The sequence below is a fragment of the Salmo salar genome, chromosome 26, assembly GCF_965601325.2.
Source record: "Salmo salar chromosome 26, fSalSal1, whole genome shotgun sequence".
In the NCBI taxonomy this organism is placed as follows: Eukaryota; Metazoa; Chordata; class Actinopteri; order Salmoniformes; family Salmonidae; genus Salmo; species Salmo salar.
Window position 1 is genome coordinate 38,563,952 of NC_138316.1, and position 24,247 is coordinate 38,588,198.

General features: G+C 45.2%; 1 protein-coding gene across 1 annotated transcript in view; it reads left to right on the plus strand.

The window, feature by feature from the left end:
- The window catches only part of lrrk1 (leucine-rich repeat kinase 1), a 174,732-nt gene that overhangs the window by 100,073 nt on the left and 50,412 nt on the right, over positions 1-24,247 (plus strand). Inside the window, exons 14-25 of the mRNA XM_082969697.1 lie at positions 373-485; positions 707-921; positions 1,815-1,979; positions 3,485-3,657; positions 3,850-3,973; positions 4,085-4,244; positions 5,323-5,599; positions 6,126-6,297; positions 7,278-7,453; positions 11,796-11,935; positions 15,045-15,197; positions 18,560-18,722. Coding sequence (XP_082825823.1) covers positions 373-485; positions 707-921; positions 1,815-1,979; positions 3,485-3,657; positions 3,850-3,973; positions 4,085-4,244; positions 5,323-5,599; positions 6,126-6,297; positions 7,278-7,453; positions 11,796-11,935; positions 15,045-15,197; positions 18,560-18,722 — 2,031 coding nt within the window. The remainder of the gene's footprint in view (positions 1-372; positions 486-706; positions 922-1,814; positions 1,980-3,484; positions 3,658-3,849; positions 3,974-4,084; positions 4,245-5,322; positions 5,600-6,125; positions 6,298-7,277; positions 7,454-11,795; positions 11,936-15,044; positions 15,198-18,559; positions 18,723-24,247) is intronic.

Genomic DNA, 24,247 nt, shown 5'->3' on the forward strand with positions numbered 1-24,247 from the left:
GCTTGTTTTCCCGGACACATTATGACTAGTCAGTCCTCGATGGAATAATACCCATTGAAAGTGGTTTTTAGCCCAAGACTAGGTTTAATCTGTGTCCAGGAAACCGGCCCATTATTCCATTATTTAGTTTCTTCCAATGTTTATCTATGTTCACTCATTCACAAAGCAACAGGACATGTTGAGGATGAGAAACACCTTGTGCCATTAGTATTCCCCTGTGTTTTCAGAGATCATATGATGTAAACGCATTAACATTCACCCATCAAAGTGGTCCTCTGGTTCCTTACACTCTCTGATCTGAGAACAGTAACCCAGGTATCCTTGTATGTATAGTACCTAATTCCATCTCTCTCTCCCCTGATCTGAGAACAGTAATCCAGGTATTCGGGAACTTCCAGCTGAGTTGGGGCAGCTCTCTAACCTGTGGCAGTTGGACATTGAGGACCTCAACATCACTAATGTTCCCCAGGACATCAGGAAAGAAGGTAAAGTACCACCACACAGTGTGTGTGTGTGTGTGTGTGTGTGTGTGTGTGTGTGGTGTTTTTTGGGGTGTTTGTGTTTACATATCTGTGTGTTTTTGTCGATTAAGGCAGCCGCCAGCACCTCTCTGATTCAGAGGGATTGGGTTAAATGTGGAAGACACATTTTAGTTGAATGCATTAATTTGTACAACTGACTAGGTATCCCCATTTCCCTTTCTCAGGTCCAGCATCAGTGCTGTCCTTCCTCCGAGCCCACCTACGGAAGGCGGAGCCCTGTAAGCTGCTGAAGCTTCTTGTGATTGGTCCTCCTCGGCAGGGAAAGACAGCCCTCCTGGAGGCGTTACAGACGGGCAGGACCTCCCCTTTCTCCCCTGCAGAACGAAACATCAGCACAGCTACTTGGGAACTGGACAGACCCAATGGGGTTAAAGCTAGCGTAAGAGAACACACACATGCATACAGAATACACACACACGCACACGTCCAAGGTACTTCCATCAACTATTTGCTCTGGGGTGTGAAGACATACTCAATCAATACATATTTTATTTTAAATTATTTACGAACATTTTCTTTCATTTTTTTTTCACTTTGTAGAGTAGGTTGTGTAGATCGGTAGGACAAAATTCCATTTGAGTCCATTATAAGATAACATTTTAAGGCAACAAAATCAAATGTGAAAAGTTTGCAATGCACACTGTTCTTCTGTTATTGCTCGCATGTCTTCCTACAGCGTGTTTTACTTCCAGAAAAGAGATCTGTATGAACTCATTATTACATTACTTTTTAATATCTATTTCCATGAAAGCCTGGCTGCCAGTTTGTTTTGAGCCTGGCTGCCAGTTTGTTTTGAGCCTGGCTGCCAGTTTGTTTTGAGCCTGGCTGCCAGTTTGTTTTGAGCCTGGCGTGTGTGTGTGGCTGCCAGTCTGTTTTTAGCCTGGGATGGTTACTACGATTATGTCATGTTACAAAGTAACACAAAGGCGGGCATGTTGACCCATTCCTAATCTTGGAAACCCAGAAATAAAATCTGGTGTAATTACGTCAGATGCTCGATTAGGATACCATTTATTTGCCGTAGTTGGTCCAAGAGAGATGAACCCATTCCTAATTCCTAATCTTGACACAATAATACAACATATCTCATCCTGTATAGATGTAGGGGTGGAACTGAGGCAGAAGGAGTAGGAATTGCATTTCCAAAGTTTTTTTTTTTTTCAGTCAGTCATTCAACTAAGGTTGGTTTTGACAGTGGTATCATTTTGTAGTAATTTGTTTTGGAGTGATATACATTTCATTTTTCTTCTTTTAATTCCACCACCGTAACAGGCAGACTCCGTGACGTTCAACGTGTGGGACATCGGCGGTCCGGCCAACATGTCCACGGTCAACCAGTGTTTCTTCACGGACAAGGCCCTGTACGTAGTCATATGGAACCTAGCGCTGGGAGAGGAGGCTGTAGCCAGTCTACAGTCCTGGCTGCTTAACATTGAGGTGAGGCAGAATACATTTTAGTCAGACTTTAGTGCCATTTAGTTTCTTCTTTTTATTAAAGAAAGACATTCAAAAACTGTTGACTTTAATTAGACAGTTGGAAATGGAGGGAGAGACAGGCTAGTGGGAGAACAGTAGGATTGAACCCTGGCCTCTGGTGGGGAGAAGTATATTCTACTGAATGGGAACATAACACGAACCCAAAGCCTCTGCATGATTATATTTTCAATTATACATTTTTTTTAATTCCTTAAGTGATTTTTACCTGAATTGACTCCAATATCTTTTCATGGCTACAACATCTCTGTCAATATTCTTTACAAATAAGGAATTTTATTTTATAGGTGTTATACAACAATGGTAAAAAGTATTTGAGAGAATAAAAGAGCCTCAATCATATTTTTTCAAGTGACTCTGACAGGTGTCATGGTTTTAACTACAAAGGTCATGTCTATTTCCACTGTGGGAAGGAACGCTCAGGTCACAGGACGTGGATGAGTTGTCCAGTCTGGCCACAATGACCTTTGGGCGACCTTTGGGATTCTAAATGTCAAACCTGTTGAAGTAAAACATCAAGAAACTGACCATAACACCTAATCATAACCTGGCAATGACTGTGTCCTCATTCTCCACCTTTCTGCCCTAAGGGTGCACTTGTTCACTTCCCTTCATCAATTTAAAAAGAAAGGACTGGTCAAATCAAATTGTATTTGTCAAACGCTCCAAATACAAAAGGTGTAGACCTTACTGTGAAATGCTTACTTACAAGCCGTTAACAAACAATGCAGTTTTGAGAAAAATAAAAGTTAAGAAGAAAATATTGACTAAATAAACTAAATAAAAAAATAGAAGAGCAACAATAAAAGAACAATAAGGCACACACACTGGTGTAGGAAATATAGTGGAAACTCACTTACACAATCCAATGAATCCACAGAAGAACTGATTTAGATAAACAATCACGTTATAATACTTTATTACTGACCAGAAAAACCTGTTATTGTCAAAGTCACCGTGCTGTATTTATTCAGATGAGCATCACACCAGCTACTGGCTGAGAAGGAGATCAGGATGAACTACTGGGCCACAGGTCAGAGCAGTTATTTGGGGTCATACCCTACAGGGCTTTCAGAAGGTATTCATACTCCTTGACTTATTCCACATGTTATTGTGTTACAGCCTGAATTCAAAAGGGATTAAATAGATGTTTTTCTCACCCATCTATAGACCATACCCCATAATGACAAAGTGAAAACATGTTTTCAATTTTTTTTGCAAATTTATTGAAATTGAGAAATATCTCATTTACATAAGTATTCACCCCCCTTTGCTATGACACTCCAAATTGAGCTCAGGTGCATCCAATTTCCTTTGATCATCCTTAAGATTTCACTACAACTTGATTAAATTCAGTCTGTAACACAACAAAATGTGGAATAAGTCTGTATGAATACTTTTTGAAAAGCATTGTATATGACCTCTGAAGTTGAACTTTTGACCTGTAGGCGCGTGCCCCTAACTCTGCGGTGGTGGTGGTGGGTACCCACCTGGACCTGATCGACACCAAGTTCCGTACAGAGCGGGTGGCCACTCTGAGGGCCTACATCCTGGCACTATGCAGGTCTCCATCAGGCGCCAGGGCCAGTGGCTACCCAGACATCACCTGGAAACACCTGCAGTGAGTCATACACAGAGACCGTAGGACACACACACACATTGTCACCTTACACACACACACACACACACAAAACACACACACAGTCAGGTTACCGCACACACAGTTTCGATTTCCTCAACCCTTGGCATGAAAGTGTGTGTGTGTGTGTGTGTGTGTGTGTGTGTATATCTGACTCTGTGTGTGTGTATTCAGTGAGGTATCGTGTAAGACCCAGGAGGGTCTGGATGGTCTGAAGAGGCTGATCTTCCAGGTGGCCTGCTATATGAAGGACAACAGCAGCAGTTCAGCTAGCGGACACAAGCTGCTGGGCAGACTGGTAAGTGTGTGTGCATGCATGCTTATGTATAAAGCTCTTCTGTGGGTAACACCATACTCAGAATAAAAATGCGTTATAACCTCTCTATAAACCCTTTATAACCCTTCATAGATCCCAAAGAGCTACCTTACACTACAGCAAGCGGTGCTAGATGAGCGGGGTCGGCGGGATGCAGAAGACGAGGTCCAGTACCTGACAGACGCACAGCTGGACGTCGTCATAGAGCAGAACCCAGGAAGTGACATCAGAGACTACGAGGACCTGCAGACTGGTACCAGACCCTTTTTCAGCATTATTTATTTTTCTACATTATTTCATTAAAGGCCCAGTTCAGTCAAAAACAGGTTTTTGCTGTGTTTTATATATATTTCCACACTATGAGGTTGGAATAATACTGTGAAATTGTGAAAAAGATGATAATGCTCTATTTGTATAAGAGCTGAAATTTCTGACAGTTTTGGTGGGGTGGAGTTTTGGCCTTCCATGGTGACATCACTATGCAGTAAATTAGTTAATAGACCAATAAGAAAGAGATTTCCAAACCTCTCTCCCAATAAGAGCAAATGTCAGTTTGCCCCTCCCCACTCAGACCACTCCCAGACAGTCCTAGCTAAATTCTTGCTTGAGAAATTGCCCTTTGCTAAGAAGCTGTTTCTCTTTCTTTTTGACCATTTTAATTGAAAACAATCACAGTGAGGTAGGAACACTTCATTAGTCCATTGTTGATATAGTCTCAAAATGTTTTGAATGTCAGCAATCAAGTTTTCAAGATATATAACTTTCAAAATACAGAAATACAGCCGGTATGATGCGTTTTGCATCATATGAACATTTCAACAATGGACTAATGAAACCAATACCAAAAGATAGTTCTGGTGTGAAATTTTAATTGTTACCCTGAAATTATTTGATATTGAGATAAACAGTTGCATTGGTACTTTTCAAAAGTATTTTAATATTGCATGAGTCGATTGAATGGTTTTATACACAGTTACACATTCTCTTCAAGTTGTCTTTCTCATCCTTGTACATATTATGTAGACCAGGGGCCACTAACCTTGCTCCCCCTGGAGAGGTACAACTAACCCTCCTGGTAGAACTAACCATAGTATATTATATATTACATTGTCCAGACTATTATAGAACATTTTCCTGATGAACGTATTCCTCTTCATTATCCCTCCCTCCATCTTGACTGTTTTGGTTATTTTTATAGTGCTACTGATCTTGATTGCTGCATTGTTGGGAAAGAGCAAGAAAGGAATTTCACTGTACTTGTGCAAGTGACAATAAAAACTTGAAACGTGATCTCTTCTCTCCCTCTCTCCTTCCCTCATGCCTCTCTCCAGCCATCAGCTTCCTGATCGAGACAGGCACCCTCCTCCACTTCCCAGACACCAGTCACGGCCTGTGTACCCTCTACTTCCTCTGTCCCGTGTGGCTGTCGGAGTGTCTGGAGCGGATCATCCACCTGAAGAGCTCCCGATCAGTGGCCTGGAATGGGGTGATCCGAGCGGAGGATCTGCGCATGCTCCTGGTGGGAACGGGCTTCACCCTGCAGACGGAGGAGCAGTACTTCCAGTTTCTGGCCAAGTTTGAGATTGCTCTGCCTGTGGCCAGCGATAGGTAGGGACGGGCTGTTCTCTGAGCTGGGCCCTGGGCCATGTTCAGCAGAGCACAACATTGTGGACCGTTCAGAAAGAACTGTGTTATGTAGAACAAGCCTGCCTCTGATTTGTAGAATAAGGAATCAAGTCAGCTCTATTCATGACATTTCTATCTGCATCATTCCACTACGTTTGCCAACTGAACTTGGCCCAGCGACATGGAGACTGATTCTCAGATATGATGTGCACTATCGTGCCGACCCGAACTGAACTGTTCAGGCTCGTACTTTCTTTTCACAATGCGCTTTGTAGCACGGCTTATCTCTCTGAAAGCAAACAGAACTGACCCTATAACATATCTCATATATCTGCCCCACCTCATTCCCCTTATGGACATCCATAACTTCTAACCTACCTCTGTCCTGCTCCTCTCCTACACTGTTACCTGCTCCCCCACCTCCTGCCTCCTAAACCAGCTATGGACATTCATGGATTCCTTATATTCCTCCTCTACATTTAACTTTACCTTTTCTCCTCCTCTACAGTTACCTCCTCCCCCACCTCCTTCCTCCTAAACCTGCTATGGACATCCACGGCTTCCGTCAAGAGACCGCCAACTCCATCCAGCGCCTCTTCAAGATGAGCTTTGTGCCGGCGGGATTCTGGGAACGCTTCATCGCCCGCATGCTCATCAGCCTCACCGAGATGGACCTCCAGGTAACAGGGTTTGGCACCCACTCCTGCATGGGCAGTTGAACAGTGTTTACCGGGGAATTGAAAAGACTGTGTAGAACTCGTACAGTCCATTACTTTTGAAAATATCCACATGTTCTACCTGGATTATGCTAGTTGATATTTATGTTACTGTCTGATGCCATTTATGTAAAGAAATGGAGCATATGTAATTATGCTCTTCAATAAAACATATTTCTAACCTATACTATATTCAATACATTTTGTAAGATTACGGTGGGGGCGGGCAAAAGACAGAATTCAAGACAATTGTATCTGTTGTGCTCACAAACTTGTACCTTTCTTAAAACTATTCCTTTCTGTGTTGTCCTTTGAGCCTAAGAGGAATGCTAAGAGTTCTCTCTGTGTTGTCCTAGTCCTTTTATCCTAAGAGGAATGCTAAGAGTTCTCTCTGTGTTGTCCTAGTCCTTTTATCCTAAGAGGAATGCTAAGAGTTCTCTCTGTGTTGTCCTAGTCCTTTTATCCTAAGAGGAATGCTAAGAGTTCTCTCTGTGTTGTCCTAGTCCTTTTATCCTAAGAGGCATGCTAAGAGTTCTCTCTGTGTTGTCCTAGTCCTTTTATCCTAAGAGGCATGCTAAGAGTTCTCTCTGTGTTGTCCTAGTCCTTTTATCCTAAGAGGCATGCTAAGAGTTCTCTCTGTGTTGTCCTAGTCCTTTTATCCTAAGAGGCATGCTAAGAGTTCTCTCTGTGTTGTCCTAGTCATTTTATCCTAAGAGGCATGCTAAGAGTTCTCTCTGTGTTGTCCTAGTCCTTTTATCCTAAGAGGAATGCTAAGAGTTCTCTCTGTGTTGTCCTAGTCCTTTTATCCTAAGAGGAATGCTAAGAGTTCTCTCTGTGTTGTCCTAGTCATTTTATCCTAAGAGGAATGCTAAGAGTTCTCTCTGTGTTGTCCTAGTCCTTTTATCCTAAGAGGCATGCTAAGAGTTCTCTCTGTGTTGTCCTAGTCCTTTGAGCCTAAGAGGAATGCTAAGAGTGAGCGGAGGAGGACCACGGTGATCTACAGTTTTGCGGGAACAGGTAGCCAACAGAAGAACCGCTGTAGCACCTTCAGAGTCCGCCGCAGTCAGACCATCTACTGGAGAGAGGGACTACTGGTCACCTTTGACGGAGGGTATCTAAGGTGAGGGATTAAGGGTACACTGGGGTAACTTACTTGAAATGCATGTGTGTGACTCGAATGTTCAAGAAAATCTCCCATTGACACCAATGCATAATGTTTGAGTTAGGATTTGGCTAACCTCGTCCCCAGGCTATTGCGCACGGCGCATATAAGTCTGGGATTTCAACAATTCAAAGTTGGCCTTAGTGGGAGTGACCATAGAATTCTATGGCAGTGACCTACTGAGTAAAGTATTTGTCATCATATTATTTTAACGAATCACACAACTGCAAACCGTGGGGAGGGTTAGGGGGAAGGTGTTGCGGGAGATGATTGGTTGATAAATTAAGTCGATTTAAGCCAATACCCATGCGCCGGGAGTTTCTCCCGGTCTTTCTGTATTGGCTAATGAAGGCTAAGTTTGACGCGTTAGACTTCGCTCATTTGGGTGAAAGTGTCTGGGAACGAGATTAGGATTTGGCCCACTGTTAGGTAAATAAATACTGTATTCCTTACTGTATAGCACCTTTTACAACAAGGTGTAGATTTGTCATCCGTCAGGAAGCATGCCAAACCACAGCTGTGTGTCTCCACCCCAGACCCGGCTAAACGCTAAACGAGCAGGCCTAATTAATCAAACACAGAGCTGGCTCAGCATTGCATACAGGGTTAATTAGCCAAGCCAGGCACTTAATGATGTGTCTTAAAAAATGCACATGTACTCTTATTATGTGCTTCATTGTGTAATTATTAGAGAAAGAGTTTAAAGTGCTACATAAAATGACTTGCACCTTATTACTGGTATATTTCCTAGAACAGTGTGCATATTGAGATACTTTCTCTAATAAACATGCTATGATCAAATATTATTACGAATACCCGTACCTAATGATATCTCTGAAAAGTGCACCTGTACATCTGAGTGTTGTCAGTAGGTTATAAGGCTCTTAGTTAGCCCATACAGTACCTTCAGCAGCGCCCTCAGGTTCTTCACAGAGGGACACTTTCAAATAACCTTTATAGAACAAATAACCTTTTAGAGACCCAAGCACCTTTAGAGAACACAGCACCTTTAGAGAACACAGCACCTTTAGTGAACACAGCACCTTTAGAGAACACAGCACCTTTAGAGAACACAGCACCTTTAGAGAACACAGCACCTTTAGTGAACACAGCACCTTTAGAGAACACAGCACCTTTAGAGAACACAGCACCTTTAGTGAACACAGCACCTTTAGTGAACACAGCACCTTTAGAGAACACAGCACCTTTAGAGAACACAGCACCTTTAGAGAACACAGCACCTTTAGTGAACACAGCACCTTTAGAGAACACAGCACCTTTAGAGAACACAGCACCTTTAGTGAACACAGCACCTTTAGAGAACACAGCACCTTTAGTGAACACAGCACCTTTAGAGACCCAAGCACCTTTAGTGAACACAGCACCTTTAGAGAACACAGCACCTTTAGAGACCCAAGTACCTTTAGTGAACACAGCACCTTTAGAGAACACAGCACCTTTAGAGACCCAAGCACCTTTAGAGAACACAGCACCTTTAGTGAACACAGCACCTTTAGAGACCCAAGCACCTTTAGAGAACACAGCACCTTTAGTGAACACAGCACCTTTAGTGAACACAGCACCTTTAGTGAACACAGCACCTTTAGAGACCCAAGCACCTTTAGAGAACACAGCACCTTTAGAGACCCAAGCACCTTTAGTGAACACAGCACCTTTAGTGAACACAGCACCTTTAGTGAACACAGCGCCTTTAGTGAACACAGCGCCTTTAGTGAACACAGCGCCTTTAGAGAACACAGCACCTTTAGAGACCCAAGCACCTTTAGAGAACACAGCACCTTTAGAGACCCAAGCACCTTTAGTGAACACAGCACCTTTAGTGGACACAGCACCTTTAGAGGACACAGCACCTTTAGAGGACACAGCACCTTTAGAGGACACAGCACCTTTAGAGGACACAGCACCTTTAGTGAACACAGCACCTTTAGAGAACACAGCACCTTTAGAGTCCCAGGCGCCTTTAGAGGACACAGCTAGAGGCCAAAGCACCTTTAGAGGACACAGCTAGAGACCCAAGCACCTTTAGAGGACACAGCTAGAGACCCAAGCACCTTTAGAGGACACAGCTAGAGACCCAAGCACCTTTAGAGGACACAGCTAGAGACCCAAGCACCTTTAGAGAACACAGCGCCTTTAGAGCCCACAGCGCCTTTAGAGCCCACAGCGCCTTTAGAGAACACAGCGCCTTTAGAGACCCAAGCACCTTTAGAGAACACAGCGCCTTTAGAGCCCACAGCGCCTTTAGAGGACACAGCTAGAGACCCAAGCACCTTTAGAGACCACAGCGCCTTTAGAGCCCACAGCGCCTTTAGAGCCCACAGCGCCTTTAGAGAACACAGCGCCTTTAGAGCCCACAGCGCCTTTAGAGCCCACAGCGCCTTTAGAGCCCACAGCGCCTTTAGAGCCCACAGCGCCTTTAGAGACCACAGCGCCTTTAGAGAACACAGCGCCTTTAGAGAACACAGCGCCTTTAGAGCCCACAGCGCCTTTAGAGCCCACAGCGCCTTTAGAGCCCACAGCGCCTTTAGAGCCCACAGCGCCTTTAGAGAACACAGCGCCTTTAGAGACCCAAGCACCTTTAGAGAACACAGCGCCTTTAGAGCCCACAGCGCCTTTAGAGACCACAGCGCCTTTAGAGACCACAGCGCCTTTAGAGACCACAGCGCCTTTAGTGAACACAGCACCTTTAGTGAACACAGCGCCTTTAGAGACCACAGCACCTTTAGTGAACACAGCACCTTTAGAGAACACATCTGGGAACATAGAGTGTGGGGACTCTCAACTCCTTTCTTCTACGTTGTTGCATTTTTTTGTGTTAACATTTGTATTATTATGTTATCAACTTAATTGTTTACGTTGTCGCATTTTGAGGTCACTAAGGACCTGTTTCTTGGGCACGGATTAAAGGGTAAGTTCAGTAGTTTACAACTTTATGTCAGAAATATCTTCACCCTGAAAGTAGTTTTGAAGCCAGGATGTAATCAATGGTCCGGTTTAAACCACCACCACAAATTTCAGCTAACTTTAGCTGGCCCATAGAATACTTTCTGACTAGTCATCAAGTAGTCAAATCCTGAACTTCCCCTTTAAGCCAACTACTAGTCATGACTAAAAAACATAATGGAGAATCTCCAAGTGATTTTCTTGTCCAGGAATAGACTTCTCTGGGTCTGAGAAACCAGCCCTTCAGTAAGTCTGTTACAGTTGCACAGGATTTTATTTGAAGATCAACTTCAGGTCATCTGCAAACCTCAAGCCCTCTGTTAAATTGAATAGCAGACTGGGGGTGACGTTTTCATGCCGTAAAAGCATTGTGTAAAGTGCAAAAATGACCATAAACCAAATTATAATCTGGCAGCGTGATTTAATTAAAAAAAAATCTTCATGTGCGTTATAAAGAGGTAACTATTTATGGATTGCTCAGTTCACTAAACTGTAGTTAAATAATTGTCTCCTTTTATAATGCACATTGTTGAAGAAGAAAAGTTTCAAATGAAATCACACTGCAACATTATGATGTTTACAGTATTTGTTGTACTTTGCACAATGCTTTAGGCTCTACAAAATTGTTGCCCCTGTGTTTATCTGAAAGCACAGGTTGGGTGACAATTGTTGAGACGTATCTGATCATTAACTTTGATCTATACCTCTCAGTTCAGATGGAGGAAAGGATATAAGGATATGACAGGTAGACACTTTAGACTATTGACACTACCTACTTCCCTCTCTCCTTCCCTCCCTCCCTCTCTCACTACCTACTTCCCTCCCTCTCTCACTACCTACTTCCCTCCCTCTCTCACTACCTACTTCCCTCCCTCTCTCACTACCTACTTCCCTCTCTCCTTCCCTCTCTCACTACCTACTTCCCTCTCTCCTTCCCTTCCTCCTTTCTTCCCTCTCTCCCTCTCACTACCTACTTCTCCCTCTCTCACTACCTACTTCCCTCTCTCACTACCTCCCTCTCTCCCTCTCACTACCTCCTTCCCTCTCTCACTACCTACTTCCCTCTCTCTCACTACCTACTTCTCTCCCACTCTCACTACCTACTTCTCTCCCACTCTCACTACCTACTTCCTTCCCTCTCTCACTACCTACTTCCCTCCCTCCTTCCCTCTCTCACTACCTACTTCCCTCCCTCCTTCCCTCTCTCACTACCTACTTCTCTCCCTCCCTCTCTCACTACCTACTTCCCTCTCTCACTACCTACTTCCCTCCCTACATCCCTCTCTCCCTCCTTCCCTCTCTTCTTCCCTCTCTTCTTCCCTCTCTCCCTTGGCAGTGTGGAATCGACTGATGTCAACTGGAAGAGGAAGAAAAGCGGGGGCATCAAGATCATTTGCCAATCAGAGACCAGGGATTTTTCAGCCATGGCCTTCATTACGGACCATGTCAATTCCCTCATCGAACAGTGGTTCCCTGGTGAGGTTTCTTTCTCTTTCAATTCAAGGGGCTTTATTGGCATGGGGAACATATGTTTACATTGCCAAAGCAAGTGAAATGGATAATAAAAAAACTATAATAAACAATACAAAATGAACAGTAAACGTTATACAAAAAAAGTTTTTCAAAGGAATAGAGACAGGTCTGTCTCTGTCTGTCTGTCTGTCTGTCTGTCTGTCTGCCTGCTTCCCCTAACTCAGCATGACAGCCAAAGTCTGTCATATTTCCTGCTGCTCAATCGTCATGTTAATTAAAATAGCAGATTGTGTCTTTTAAATGCAGCTTTAACACAGTGGAGTGTTGATGATTCAGTCATTAGTCCACATTAAACTCCTGATGCTGGTTATAGATTACCTGTCAAATCACAGCAGTTAGCAGACTGGTCAGCATGGTGGGTGTGCTGTGATCTGTGTGTGTGCATGCATTCATATTTATGTTTTGGATCCCCGCTCAGCTGGGGCCACTCATATGAAAATGCATGACTGTAAATCGCTTTGGATAAAAATGTGTGGTAAATGGGATATTTCCTGATATATTGTTTGTGTTTCTGTAGTGTAGGTGCTGGATGACTGAGTAATTAACGTTGATTGGGGATTTGTTTACACTCACATGCATGAGTCATTCAGAATGTCTATATTTACATGGGTACAGGGCCCGACTGGTGATTCATACGTGTCAGATTCATGTAAATGGTATTCACACACGGAAAGTTATTTCTCAACATCCAGTTATGTCTCAAGTTAATTAGGACTCAGTCTGTCTCTGTGCGCCTGTCTCTGTGCGCCTGTCTCTGTGTGCACAGTGCACTCCTTTATATCCTCTTTCTTTTTATAAAATAAGATCATCAGTTATTTTCCCTAAAGGGCAAGTTTGATTGCACCAATACATACACCAACAGTAAATACACAGTACATACACAGTACAAACATAAAAAGCAACACCTCTTCAATGACTTCAACTTCATGTTGTATGCTGGACTCAGTCAGGATCTTTGTGTCACATGGTCTCCCTCTCCAGCCTCTAGGTCACCAGGCTGCTCGTTAGGGCGCACACCTGTCACCAGTGTTACGCGCATAATGACACTCACCTGGACTCCATCACCTCCTTGATTACCTGCCCTTTATATGTCACTCCCTTTGGTTTCTTCCCCAGGCGTCATTGTTCCTGTTTCATGTCGGTGCGCTGTTTGTGTTTCTTGTTTTGTTCATTTATTTATTAAATGTTTTCACTCCCTGAACTCTCAGCGTACATCATTACACTTTGGTCCCCACTGATGGGTGTTCACACCTCGTGTTCCCGTTATCAAACAGTCGGGAGATAAAGCTGCTTTTGAGTGTTGACAGATAAAAGGCTGTAGATCTTCTGAGTGGCAACGGTGTGACGAATCTTCAGAGGTGTACGGATAATTAGGACTACGAAACTAGGGTATTTTGTGCAGTGTAAAAACTCAGGGTGTTTCTCAATATGCTTACTACCGTGCTCCACACTCATGCTCCGAGTGTGTTCTCCAAGGATGTTCTCTTGAGTACGTTCTTGTTTGGACGAGAGTGGAGAACGCATAAAACGTTCCATTTGAGAAGCCCTCCCCCTACTGTATTACCTCACGCTGCACCTCCCCATTCACTGACCTTTCTTCCAGCCAGGACAATGACAATAGAGACCAAACAAGATATACCCAAAGCAAACGTTTTACTTCACAATTATCAGCTAGCTATATGTGAATTGTAATAATCTAGCTAACCAGATAGTTTAACAGGCATAAATTATGTTATGTTACACTAGTGTAGACACCCTTATTTTACTCTAGTGTATACACCCTTATGTTACACTAGTGTATACAAACATAAAACTAATGTTATGCAAGGTATATGTAAATTATTTGTGGTTAGCTAGCTGTCAATTCTTTGTGGCTATCTACATAGCTAGCTAACAGTAGTAGCTAGCCCTATTGACTTACTATGGACTTGCCATCCATCCACAGTGGTTAGTGTAGGCAGGTTAACATGCCAAATGTATTTATTAATGTATCAAGATTAAATATTGTAGTCAGGCAACATATGAGAGTCTGAGTTTATTTTCTCTCGCTTCAGCTCAAATAATGGGCTCAATTGATTTCAATACATTTTGCGTCGTTGTTTTACGCGGTTTCATCATATTCCTGTGCATACTTTCCATTGAATCTTGTATTGATGCGTGCTTAAAAATATGTACAAACAGAGTACGCTTTCGAGAAGTGCCCTCCGTGCTCCGTTTGCCATACTTTGATTAGGACTCACACTCCAACCCTCCCGTGCTCCAACTTGCGTGCTCGGAGCACGGTAGTATGCATTTTGAGAATGCATGTTCCTGTTAAAAAGTCTCATAGCAGAAGGTAAGAAGGATCCATGGAAACATTCCGTTTTAAGGTAGAGATTATCAGAGATAACATGACACAGGGAGACTGATGAGAATCGGTTAAGACAACAAGGAAAGTAGTGGAGTCAGGGCTTTGACGTTTGACCTTTAGGGACGTTTGTAGTCCGGAGTGGGCTGCACTACCGCTAGACCGGACTCCACCAGGCCATGTGACTTTCTGTATCTCTCTGTGTCGTCTGTCCTCCTTTAGACCTGACGGCCAGACTCCACCAGACCATGTGACTTTCTGTATCTCTCTGTGTCGTCTGTCCTCCTTTAGACCTGACGGCCAGACTCCACCAGACCATGTGACTTTCTGTATCTCTCTGTGTCATCTGTCCTCCTTTAGACCTGACGGCCAGACTCCACCAGACCATGTGACTTTCTGTATCTCTCTGTGTCGTCTGTCCTCCTTTAGACCTGACGGCCAGACTCCACCAGGCCATGTGACTTTCTGTATCTCTCTGTGTCGTCTGTCCTCCTTTAGACCTGACGGCCAGACTCCACCAGACCATGTGACTTTCTGTATCTCTCTGTGTCGTCTGTCCTCCTTTAGACCTGACGGCCAGACTCCACCAGACCATGTGACTTTCTGTATCTCTCTGTGTCATCTGTCCTCCTTTAGACCTGACGGCCAGACTCCACCAGACCATGTGACTTTCTGTATCTCTCTGTGTCGTCTGTCCTCCTTTAGACCTGACGGCCAGTGAGAGTGATGGGACCCGATTGATTGAGCAGTACGCCCCCTGTCCCCAGTGTTCCTCCATGATCAGACAGAACCAGGGACCTGGGGGTCTGGGGGAACCCCCAACCAGGGGGACTGGAGCTGGGAGAAGAGGAGGAGAAGGTAGGGTGGGCCAATATACAGTCAACTTCTGAAGGAATGTCTAGGGGCTATTACAAAGGTTTTTAAATTAAACCCAATCAATGCGGACATTAAGCACTAAAACATTGATTTGCTTTAGTGAAAGCATACCCTTGTAATGTATTATTACTTGTTATAAGCATGCATGAGCACCTATAATGTTTTATAAATGACCTCAAGATGGCGCCGACAGAGGGCTGCCTCGCTTCTAGTCCTTAGGAAACTTTGCATTATTTTGTTTTTTATGTAATATTTCTTACATTGTTAGCCTGGAAAATCTTAAGTGTTATTACATACAGCCGAGAAGAACTATTGGATATCAGAGCGACGTCAACTTACCAGGAATACAACTTTCCCAAAGCGGACCCTTTGTCCGAACCACCCAGGGCATTTGAACTGATTCCAGAGGCCAACCCAAAACAACGCCACCAGAGAAGAGGTAGACGGAGCAGTCTTCAGGTCAGACTTCAGGCACACCACCCACCGCTTCCAAGTATATTACTTGCTAATGTCCAGTCTCTAGATAACTAGGTATACGAAATTAGGGCAAGAGTTGCTTTCCAGAGAGACATCAGGGATTGTAACATACTCTGTTTCACGGAAACATGGCTCTCTTGGGATATGCTGTCGGAGTCGGTACAGCCACCATCTCTCCGGGAAGAAAAGGGCAAGGGTGTATGTTTCATGATTAACAACTCATGGTGTAATTGGAACAACATACAGGAACTCAAGTCCTTTTGTTCACCTGACCTAGAATTCCTTACAATCAAATGCCGACCGTATTATCTCCCAAGAGAATTCTCGTCGGTTACGGTCACAGCCGTGTATATCCCCCCTTAAGCCGAAACCACGACGGCCCTCAAGGAACTTCACTGGACTTTATGCAAACTGGAAACCATATATCCTGAGGCTGCATTTATTGTAGCTGGGGATTTTAACAAAGCAAATTTGAGAACAAGGCTACCTCAATTCTACCAGCATATTAACTGTAGCACTCGCGCTAGAAAAACACTGGATCACTGCTACTCTAACTTCCACAATGCATACAGGCCCTCCCCCGCCCTCCTTTCGACAAATTTGACCACGACTCCATTTTGCTCCTCCCGTCCTATAGGCAGAAACTCAAACATGATGTACCCGTGCTAAGGACTATTCAATGCTGGTCTGACCAATCGGAATCCACGCTTCAAGATTATTTTGATCACGCGGACTGGGATATGTTCTGGGTAGCCTCAGATAATAATATCGACGTATACGCTGATTCAGTGAGTGAGTTTATAAGGAAGTATAGTGGCATACTGTGACTATTAAAACCTACCCTACCCTAAAACTGTGGATAGATAGCGGAATTCGCGCAAAACTGAAAGCGCGAACCACCGCATTTAATCATGGAAAGGTGACTGGGAATATGCCCAAATACAAAAAGTGTAGTTATTCCCTCCGCAAGGCAATCAATCAAGCGAAATGTCAGTATAGAGACAAAGTGGAGTTGCAATTCAACGGCTCAGACACGAGACGTATGTGGCAGGGTCTACAGACAATCACGGACTACAAAAGGAAAACCAGCCACGTTAGGGACACCGATGTCTTGCTTCCAGACAAACTAAACACCTTCTTTGCCCGCTTTGAGGATAATACAGTGCCACCGACGTGACCCGCTACCAAGGACTGTGGGCTCTCCTTCTCCGTGACCGACGTGAGTAAGACATTTAAACGTGTTAACCCTAACAAGGCTCCTGGCCCAGACAGCATCCCTAGCCGCGTTCTCAGAGCATGCACAGACCAGCTGGCTGGTGTGTTTACGGACATATTCAATCTCTCCCTGTCCCAGTCTGCTGTCCCCACATGCTTCAAGATGACCACCATTGTTCCAAGAAGGCAACTGAACTAAATGACTATCGCCCCGTAGCACTCACTTCTGTCATCATGAAGTGCTTTGAGAGACTAGTCAAGGATCATATCACCTCCACCTTACCTGTCACCCTAGACGCACTTCAATAGGTCCACAGACGATGCAATCGCCATCACACTGCCCTATCCCATCTGGACAAGAGGAATACCTATGTAAGAATGCTGTTCATTGACTACAGCTCAGCATTGAACACCATAGTACCCTCTAAGCTCATTATTAAGCTTGAGGCCCTGGGTCTCAACCCCGCCCTGTGCAATTGGGTCCTGGACTTCCTGACGGGCCGCCCCCGGATGGTGAAGGTAGGAAACATCTCCACTTCGCTGATCCTCAAAACTGGGGCCCCACAAGGGTGTGTGCTCAGCCCCCTCCTCTATTCCCTGTTCACCCATGACTCCGTGGCCATGCACGCCTCCAACTCAATCATCAAGTTTGCAGACGACACAACAGTAGTAGGCTTGATTACCAACAACGACGAGACGGCCTACAGGGACGAGGTGAGGGCACTCGGAGTGTGGTGTCAGGAAAACAACCTCTCACTCAACGTCAACGAAACAAAGGAGATGATCGTTGTCTTCAGGAAACAGCAGAGGGAGCAACCCCCTATCCATCATCGACGGGACAGCAGTGGAGAAGGTGGAAAGTATTAAGTTCCTCGACGTACACATCATGGACAAACTGAAATGGTCCACCCACACAGTGTGGTGAAGAAGGCACATGGCAACTGCACCGCCCACAACCAGGGGCAAACTACCTGCCCTACAGGACACCTACAGCACCAGATATCACAGGAAGACCAAAAAGATCATCAAGGACAATAACCACCTGTCACTGCCTGTTCACCCTGCTACCATCCAGAAGGCGAGGTCAGTACAGGGGCATCAAAGCTGGGACAGAGAGACTGGAAACAGCTTCTATCTCAAGGCCATTAGACTGTTTAACAGCCATCACTAACACAGAGAGGCTGCTGCCTACATACAGACTTGAAATCATTGGCCACTTTAATAAATGGATCACTAGTCACTTTAATTATGCCACTTTAATAATGTTTACATATCTTACATTGCTCATCTCATATGTATATACTGTATTTGATACCTTCTATTGCATCTTGCCTTTGCAGCTCTGTCATTGCTCATCCGTATATGTATATATTCTTATTCTTATTCCATTCCTTTACTTAGATTTGTGTGTATTAGGTAGTTGTTGTGGAATTGTTAGATTACATGTTAGATATTGCTGCACTGTCGGAACTAGAAGCACAAGCATTTCGCTACACTCGCAATAACATCTGCTAACCATGTGTATGTGACCAATAAAATGTGATTTGATTTGAAATCAACATATAATATTGGTTTTGTAATGGGACTGCTGTGAAACAGAGTTTTCACTCTGAAGTCAACTTTATCTTTTGGTCTGATTATCCCACCGCTAGGCAGAGAAAAAGGGGGAGGAAGAGGAGGGCACTTCTTCAACATGGAGGACTGTGTGATCGCTGCCATGGGCCAGGAGTACATAGTGTGTCCCCAGCACCCCGACCAGCCTGTCCCCCTTCAGGAGCTGGTCCCAGAGCTTTTCATGACCGACTTCCCCTCACGGTAACCTTTCACCCTGACCCTTGACCTCTAACCCTTGACCTATTGACCTATTAGCTCTGCGCGGCTATCCCCCCCAATATAGATGCTGTATCCCAATTCTCATCCCTTCTCCTGAAGTGTGCACTTGCTCTACCCGTCATGGACATATAAGGATTGGTGTAACTATTGGCTGGAGGGAGTTTCCATCATTATCAAATCCAATCGCACACTCAGCCAGACTCAGTGTAACTTCACAAGACGATGAGCCTGAGGAAGGCACGGCACAGATGGGCTAATCTTAAGTCACATTTTCAATGGGAGACTAGTTTAAATGTATTCTCAAGTTGAAGTTAGGATGCCTGACGATTTGTAGATCAGTCATTCTGTGCTGAGCTTTGCAAGAGCCGATTCTCTCCAACATGCTATCAAACTTGCGCTCGCACACACACACACACCCTCTGAACCACAAACCTCTTATCCCTAACCTTTGGCCCATCATCTGTCACTTTTGAGCTGTCACCCACACTCAGGCTGAGCTTTTGGTTATAACCGGGATAGATGGCTCTATTCAGTCAATAGGAACAACAAAAGATTGCCCTTGCACTGGGAGAAAACATTTGTTTGGTTGATTGTTTATTTGTTTCACTCACTTAATGCTCACATTACTGTCTAAGTGAAACCACGCCATTCTCACAGCACAAAAACACATGGCACCCTATTCCCTATGTGGTGCTTTACCTCTGACCACGACCCATAGTGCTCTACCTCTGACCAGGACCCATAGTGCTCTACCTCTGACCAGGACCCATAGTGCTCTACCTCTGACCAGGACCCATAGTGTTCTACCTCTGACCAGGACCCATAGTGTTCTACCTCTGACCAGGACCCATAGTGCTCTACCTCTGACCAGGACCCATAGTGCTCTACCTCTGACCAGGACCCATAGTGCTCTACCTCTGACCAGGACCCAAGTGCTCTACCTCTGACCAGGACCCATAATGCTCTACCTCTGACCAGGACCCATAGTGCTCTACCTCTGACCAGGACCCATAGTGCTCTACCTCTGACCAGGACCCATAGTGCTCTACCTCTGACCAGGACCCATAGTGTTCTACCTCTGACCAGGACCCATAGTGTTCTACCTCTGACCAGGACCCATAGTGTTCTACCTCTGACCAGGACCCATAGTGCTCTACCTCTGACCAGGACCCATAGTGCTCTACCTCTGACTAGGACCCATAGTGCTCTACCTCTGACTAGGACCCATAGTGCTCTACCTCTGACCAGGACCCATAGTGCTCTACCTCTGACCAGGACCCATAGTGCTCTACCTCTGACCAGGACCCATAGTGCTCTACCTCTGACCAGGACCCATAGTGCTCTACCTCTGACCAGGACCCATAGTGCTCTACCTCTGACCAGTAGTACAAGGCCTTGTGGTTGTGCTTTTCTCCTGTAGTATTGTGTAGTACAGGGCCTTGTGGTATCCTCCTGTAGTATTGTGTAGTACAGGGCCTTGTGGTTGTGCTTTTCTCCTGTAGTATTGTGTACAGGGCCTTGTGGTGTCCTCCTGTATTATTGTGTAGTACAGGGCCTTGTGGTTGTGCTTTTCTCCAGTAGTATTGTGTAGTACAGGGCCTTGTGGTTGTGGTGTCCTCCTGGAGTGAGGTGTAGTACAGGGCCTTGTGGTTGTGGTGTCCTCCTGTAGTAATGTGTAGTACAGGGCCTTGTGGTTTCCTGCTGTGTTGATAGGAGCCTAGGAGTCTCCTTAGGCTCCTCACTGACAGGACCGTGACATGTACAGTATGGAACACACTGCAGGCATAGATACTCTGTACACACACACTCACATACAGAGGTACAGCAATCCTGCGCACGCTCACACACAGCTCTTCAGAGGTTTGGCTGCGTAATGAGTTTCAGTTGATTTCTCAACAGTGACCGCATCCGTTGATGTATTGTTTACCCTTAAGGCTACACACACACACACACACACACACACACACACACACACACACACACACACTCTGCTTGAGGGTTGATTACACAAGTATATCTCTGTGAAATACTACAGGCCGCTGTTGTATTTACTGTTCATGGGGCAACAATCACTCCCAAATATTTCTGATATCAAGCAACACATTTTAGTACTGCTCTAAGACAAGAGAGATATTGACTAAATAATCACGGGTTGACATCAGCTAACACCACAGCTATGTAGACACACACACAGGAATGTGCACGCAACATGGGCACACAGAACATACACACACAGGAACGTGCTCAAACAATCTGCTGTGTGACTCTGCTGAAATGCAATTTAAAGCATGTTTGAGATTAAATTGACCCTGAATAATGTTTCCCCAGCCTTACATTAACATATGGGCCCTAGCAGGAAGTCAGCTCCAGGATAGATGGTCAACTCTGAGCAGTTAAGATTGGCAGCTGACCAAGGCTTTTTGTTCTATGCTCATTTAAGCGGTTGTGCCGGTTTGTTGACATAGCGCTCTACATTTAAAATCTCACATGAAAGACTTGGGCTTGAGTCCCAAATGGCACTCTCTTCCCTATGTAGTGCACCACTTTTAACTGGGTTCCTGTCCAAATTAGTGCATTACATAGGGAAGGGGGTGCCATTTGAGACACAGATTTGTGTTCATGATATGAAGAGGATGCTAATGAGGACGTAAGAACGTTGCCAAGGCGACTATAGCTCCAGCCCTATAGCAGAATGCAATACATAGAATCCTTTGTTGGACGTGTATGGTGCATGTGTTGATGTCCCCCGGGTAGAGTTGAGATCAGGGAGGTAGCTGTAGTAATGTATGGTGCGTGTGTTGATGTCCACCGGGTAGAGTTGAGATCAGGGAGGTAGCTGTAGTAATGTATGGTGCGTGTGTTGATGTCCACCGGGTAGAGTTGAGATCAGGGAGGTAGCTGTAGTAATGTATGGTGCGTGTGTTGATGTCCACCGGGTAGAGTTGAGATCAGGGAGGTAGCTGTAGTAATGTATGGTGCGTGTGTTGATGTCCACCGGGTAGAGTTGAGATCAGGGAGGTAGCTGTAGTAATGTATGGTGCGTGTGTTGATGTCCACCGGGTAGAGTTGAGATCAGGGAGGTAGCTGTAGTAATGTATGGTGCGTGTGTTGATGTCCACCGGGTAGAGTTGAGATCAGGGAGGTAGCTGTAGTAATGTATGGTGCGTGTGTTGATGTCCACCGGGTAGAGTTGAGATCAGGGAGGTAGCTGTAGTAATGTATGGTGCGTGTGTTGATGTCCACCGGGTAGAGTTGAGATCAGGGAGGTAGCTGTAGTAATGTATGGTGCGTGTGTTGATGTCCACCGGGTAGAGTTGAGATCAGGGAGGTAGCTGTAGTAATGTATGGTGCGTGTGTTGATGTCCACCGGGTAGAGTTGAGATCAGGGAGGTAGCTGTAGTAATGTATGGTGCGTGTGTTGATGTCCACCGGGTAGAGTTGAGATCAGGGAGGTAGCTGTAGTAATGTATGGTGCATGTGTTGATGTCCACCGGGTAGAGTTGAGATCAGGGAGGTAGCTGTAGTAATGTATGGTGCATGTGTTGATGTCCACCGGGTAGAGTTGAGATCAGGGAGGTAGCTGTAGTAATGTATGGTGCTTGTGTTGATGTCCACCGGGTAGAGTTGAGATCAGGGAGGTAGCTGTAGTAATGTATGGTGCATGTGTTGATGTCCACCGGGTAGAGTTGAGATCAGGGAGGTAGCTGTAGTAATGTATGGTGCATCTGTTGATGTCCACCGGGTAGAGTTGAGATCAGGGAGGTAGCTGTAGTAATGTATGGTGCCTTTGTTGATGTCCACCGGGTAGAGTTGAGATCAGGGAGGTAGCTGTAGTAATGTATGGTGCGTGTGTTGATGTCCACCGGGTAGAGTTGAGATCAGGGAGGTAGCTGTAGTAATGTATGGTGCGTGTGTTGATGTCCACCGGGTAGAGTTGAGATCAGGGAGGTAGCTGTAGTAATGTATGGTGCTTGTGTTGATGTCCACCGGGTAGAGTTGAGATCAGGGAGGTAGCTGTAGTAATGTATGGTGCATGTGTTGATGTCCACCGGGTAGAGTTGAGATCAGGGAGGTAGCTGTAGTAATGTATGGTGCGTGTGTTGATGTCCACCGGGTAGAGTTGAGATCAGGGAGGTAGCTGTAGTAATGTATGGTGCGTGTGTTGATGTCCACCGGGTAGAGTTGAGATCAGGGAGGTAGCTGTAGTAATGTATGGTGCGTGTGTTGATGTCCACCGGGTAGAGTTGAGATCAGGGAGGTAGCTGTAGTAATGTATGGTGCGTGTGTTGATGTCCACCGGGTAGAGTTGAGATCAGGGAGGTAGCTGTAGTAATGTATGGTGCGTGTGTTGATGTCCACCGGGTAGAGTTGAGATCAGGGAGGTAGCTGTAGTAATGTATGGTGCGTGTGTTGATGTCCACCGGGTAGAGTTGAGATCAGGGAGGTAGCTGTAGTAATGTATGGTGCGTGTGTTGATGTCCACCGGGTAGAGTTGAGATCAGGGAGGTAGCTGTAGTAATGTATGGTGCGTGTGTTGATGTCCACCGGGTAGAGTTGAGATCAGGGAGGTAGCTGTAGTAATGTATGGTGCTTGTGTTGATGTCCACCGGGTAGAGTTGAGATCAGGGAGGTAGCTGTAGTAATGTATGGTGCGTGTGTTGATGTCCACCGGGTAGAGTTGAGATCAGGGAGGTAGCTGTAGTAATGTATGGTGCGTGTGTTGATGTCCACCGGGTAGAGTTGAGATCAGGGAGGTAGCTGTAGTAATGTATGGTGCGTGTGTTGATGTCCACCGGGTAGAGTTGAGATCAGGGAGGTAGCTGTAGTAATGTATGGTGCGTGTGTTGATGTCCACCGGGTAGAGTTGAGATCAGGGAGGTAGCTGTAGTAATGTATGGTGCGTGTGTTGATGTCCACCGGGTAGAGTTGAGATCAGGGAGGTAGCTGTAGTAATGTATGGTGCGTGTGTTGATGTCCACCGGGTAGAGTTGAGATCAGGGAGGTAGCTGTAGTAATGTATGGTGCATGTGTTGATGTCCACCGGGTAGAGTTGAGATCAGGGAGGTAGCTGTAGTAATGTATGGTGCGTGTGTTGATGTCCACCGGGTAGAGTTGAGATCAGGGAGGTAGCTGTAGTAATGTATGGTGCGTGTGTTGATGTCCACCGGGTAGAGTTGAGATCAGGGAGGTAGCTGTAGTAATGTATGGTGCGTGTGTTGATGTCCACCGGGTAGAGTTGAGATCAGGGAGGTAGCTGTAGTAATGTATGGTGCATGTGTTGATGTCCACCGGGTAGAGTTGAGATCAGGGAGGTAGCTGTAGTAATGTATGGTGCATGTGTTGATGTCCACCGGGTAGAGTTGAGATCAGGGAGGTAGCTGTAGTAATGTATGGTGCATGTGTTGATGTCCACCGGGTAGAGTTGAGATCAGGGAGGTAGCTGTAGTAATGTATGGTGCCTTTGTTGATGTCCACCGGGTAGAGTTGAGATCAGGGAGGTAGCTGTA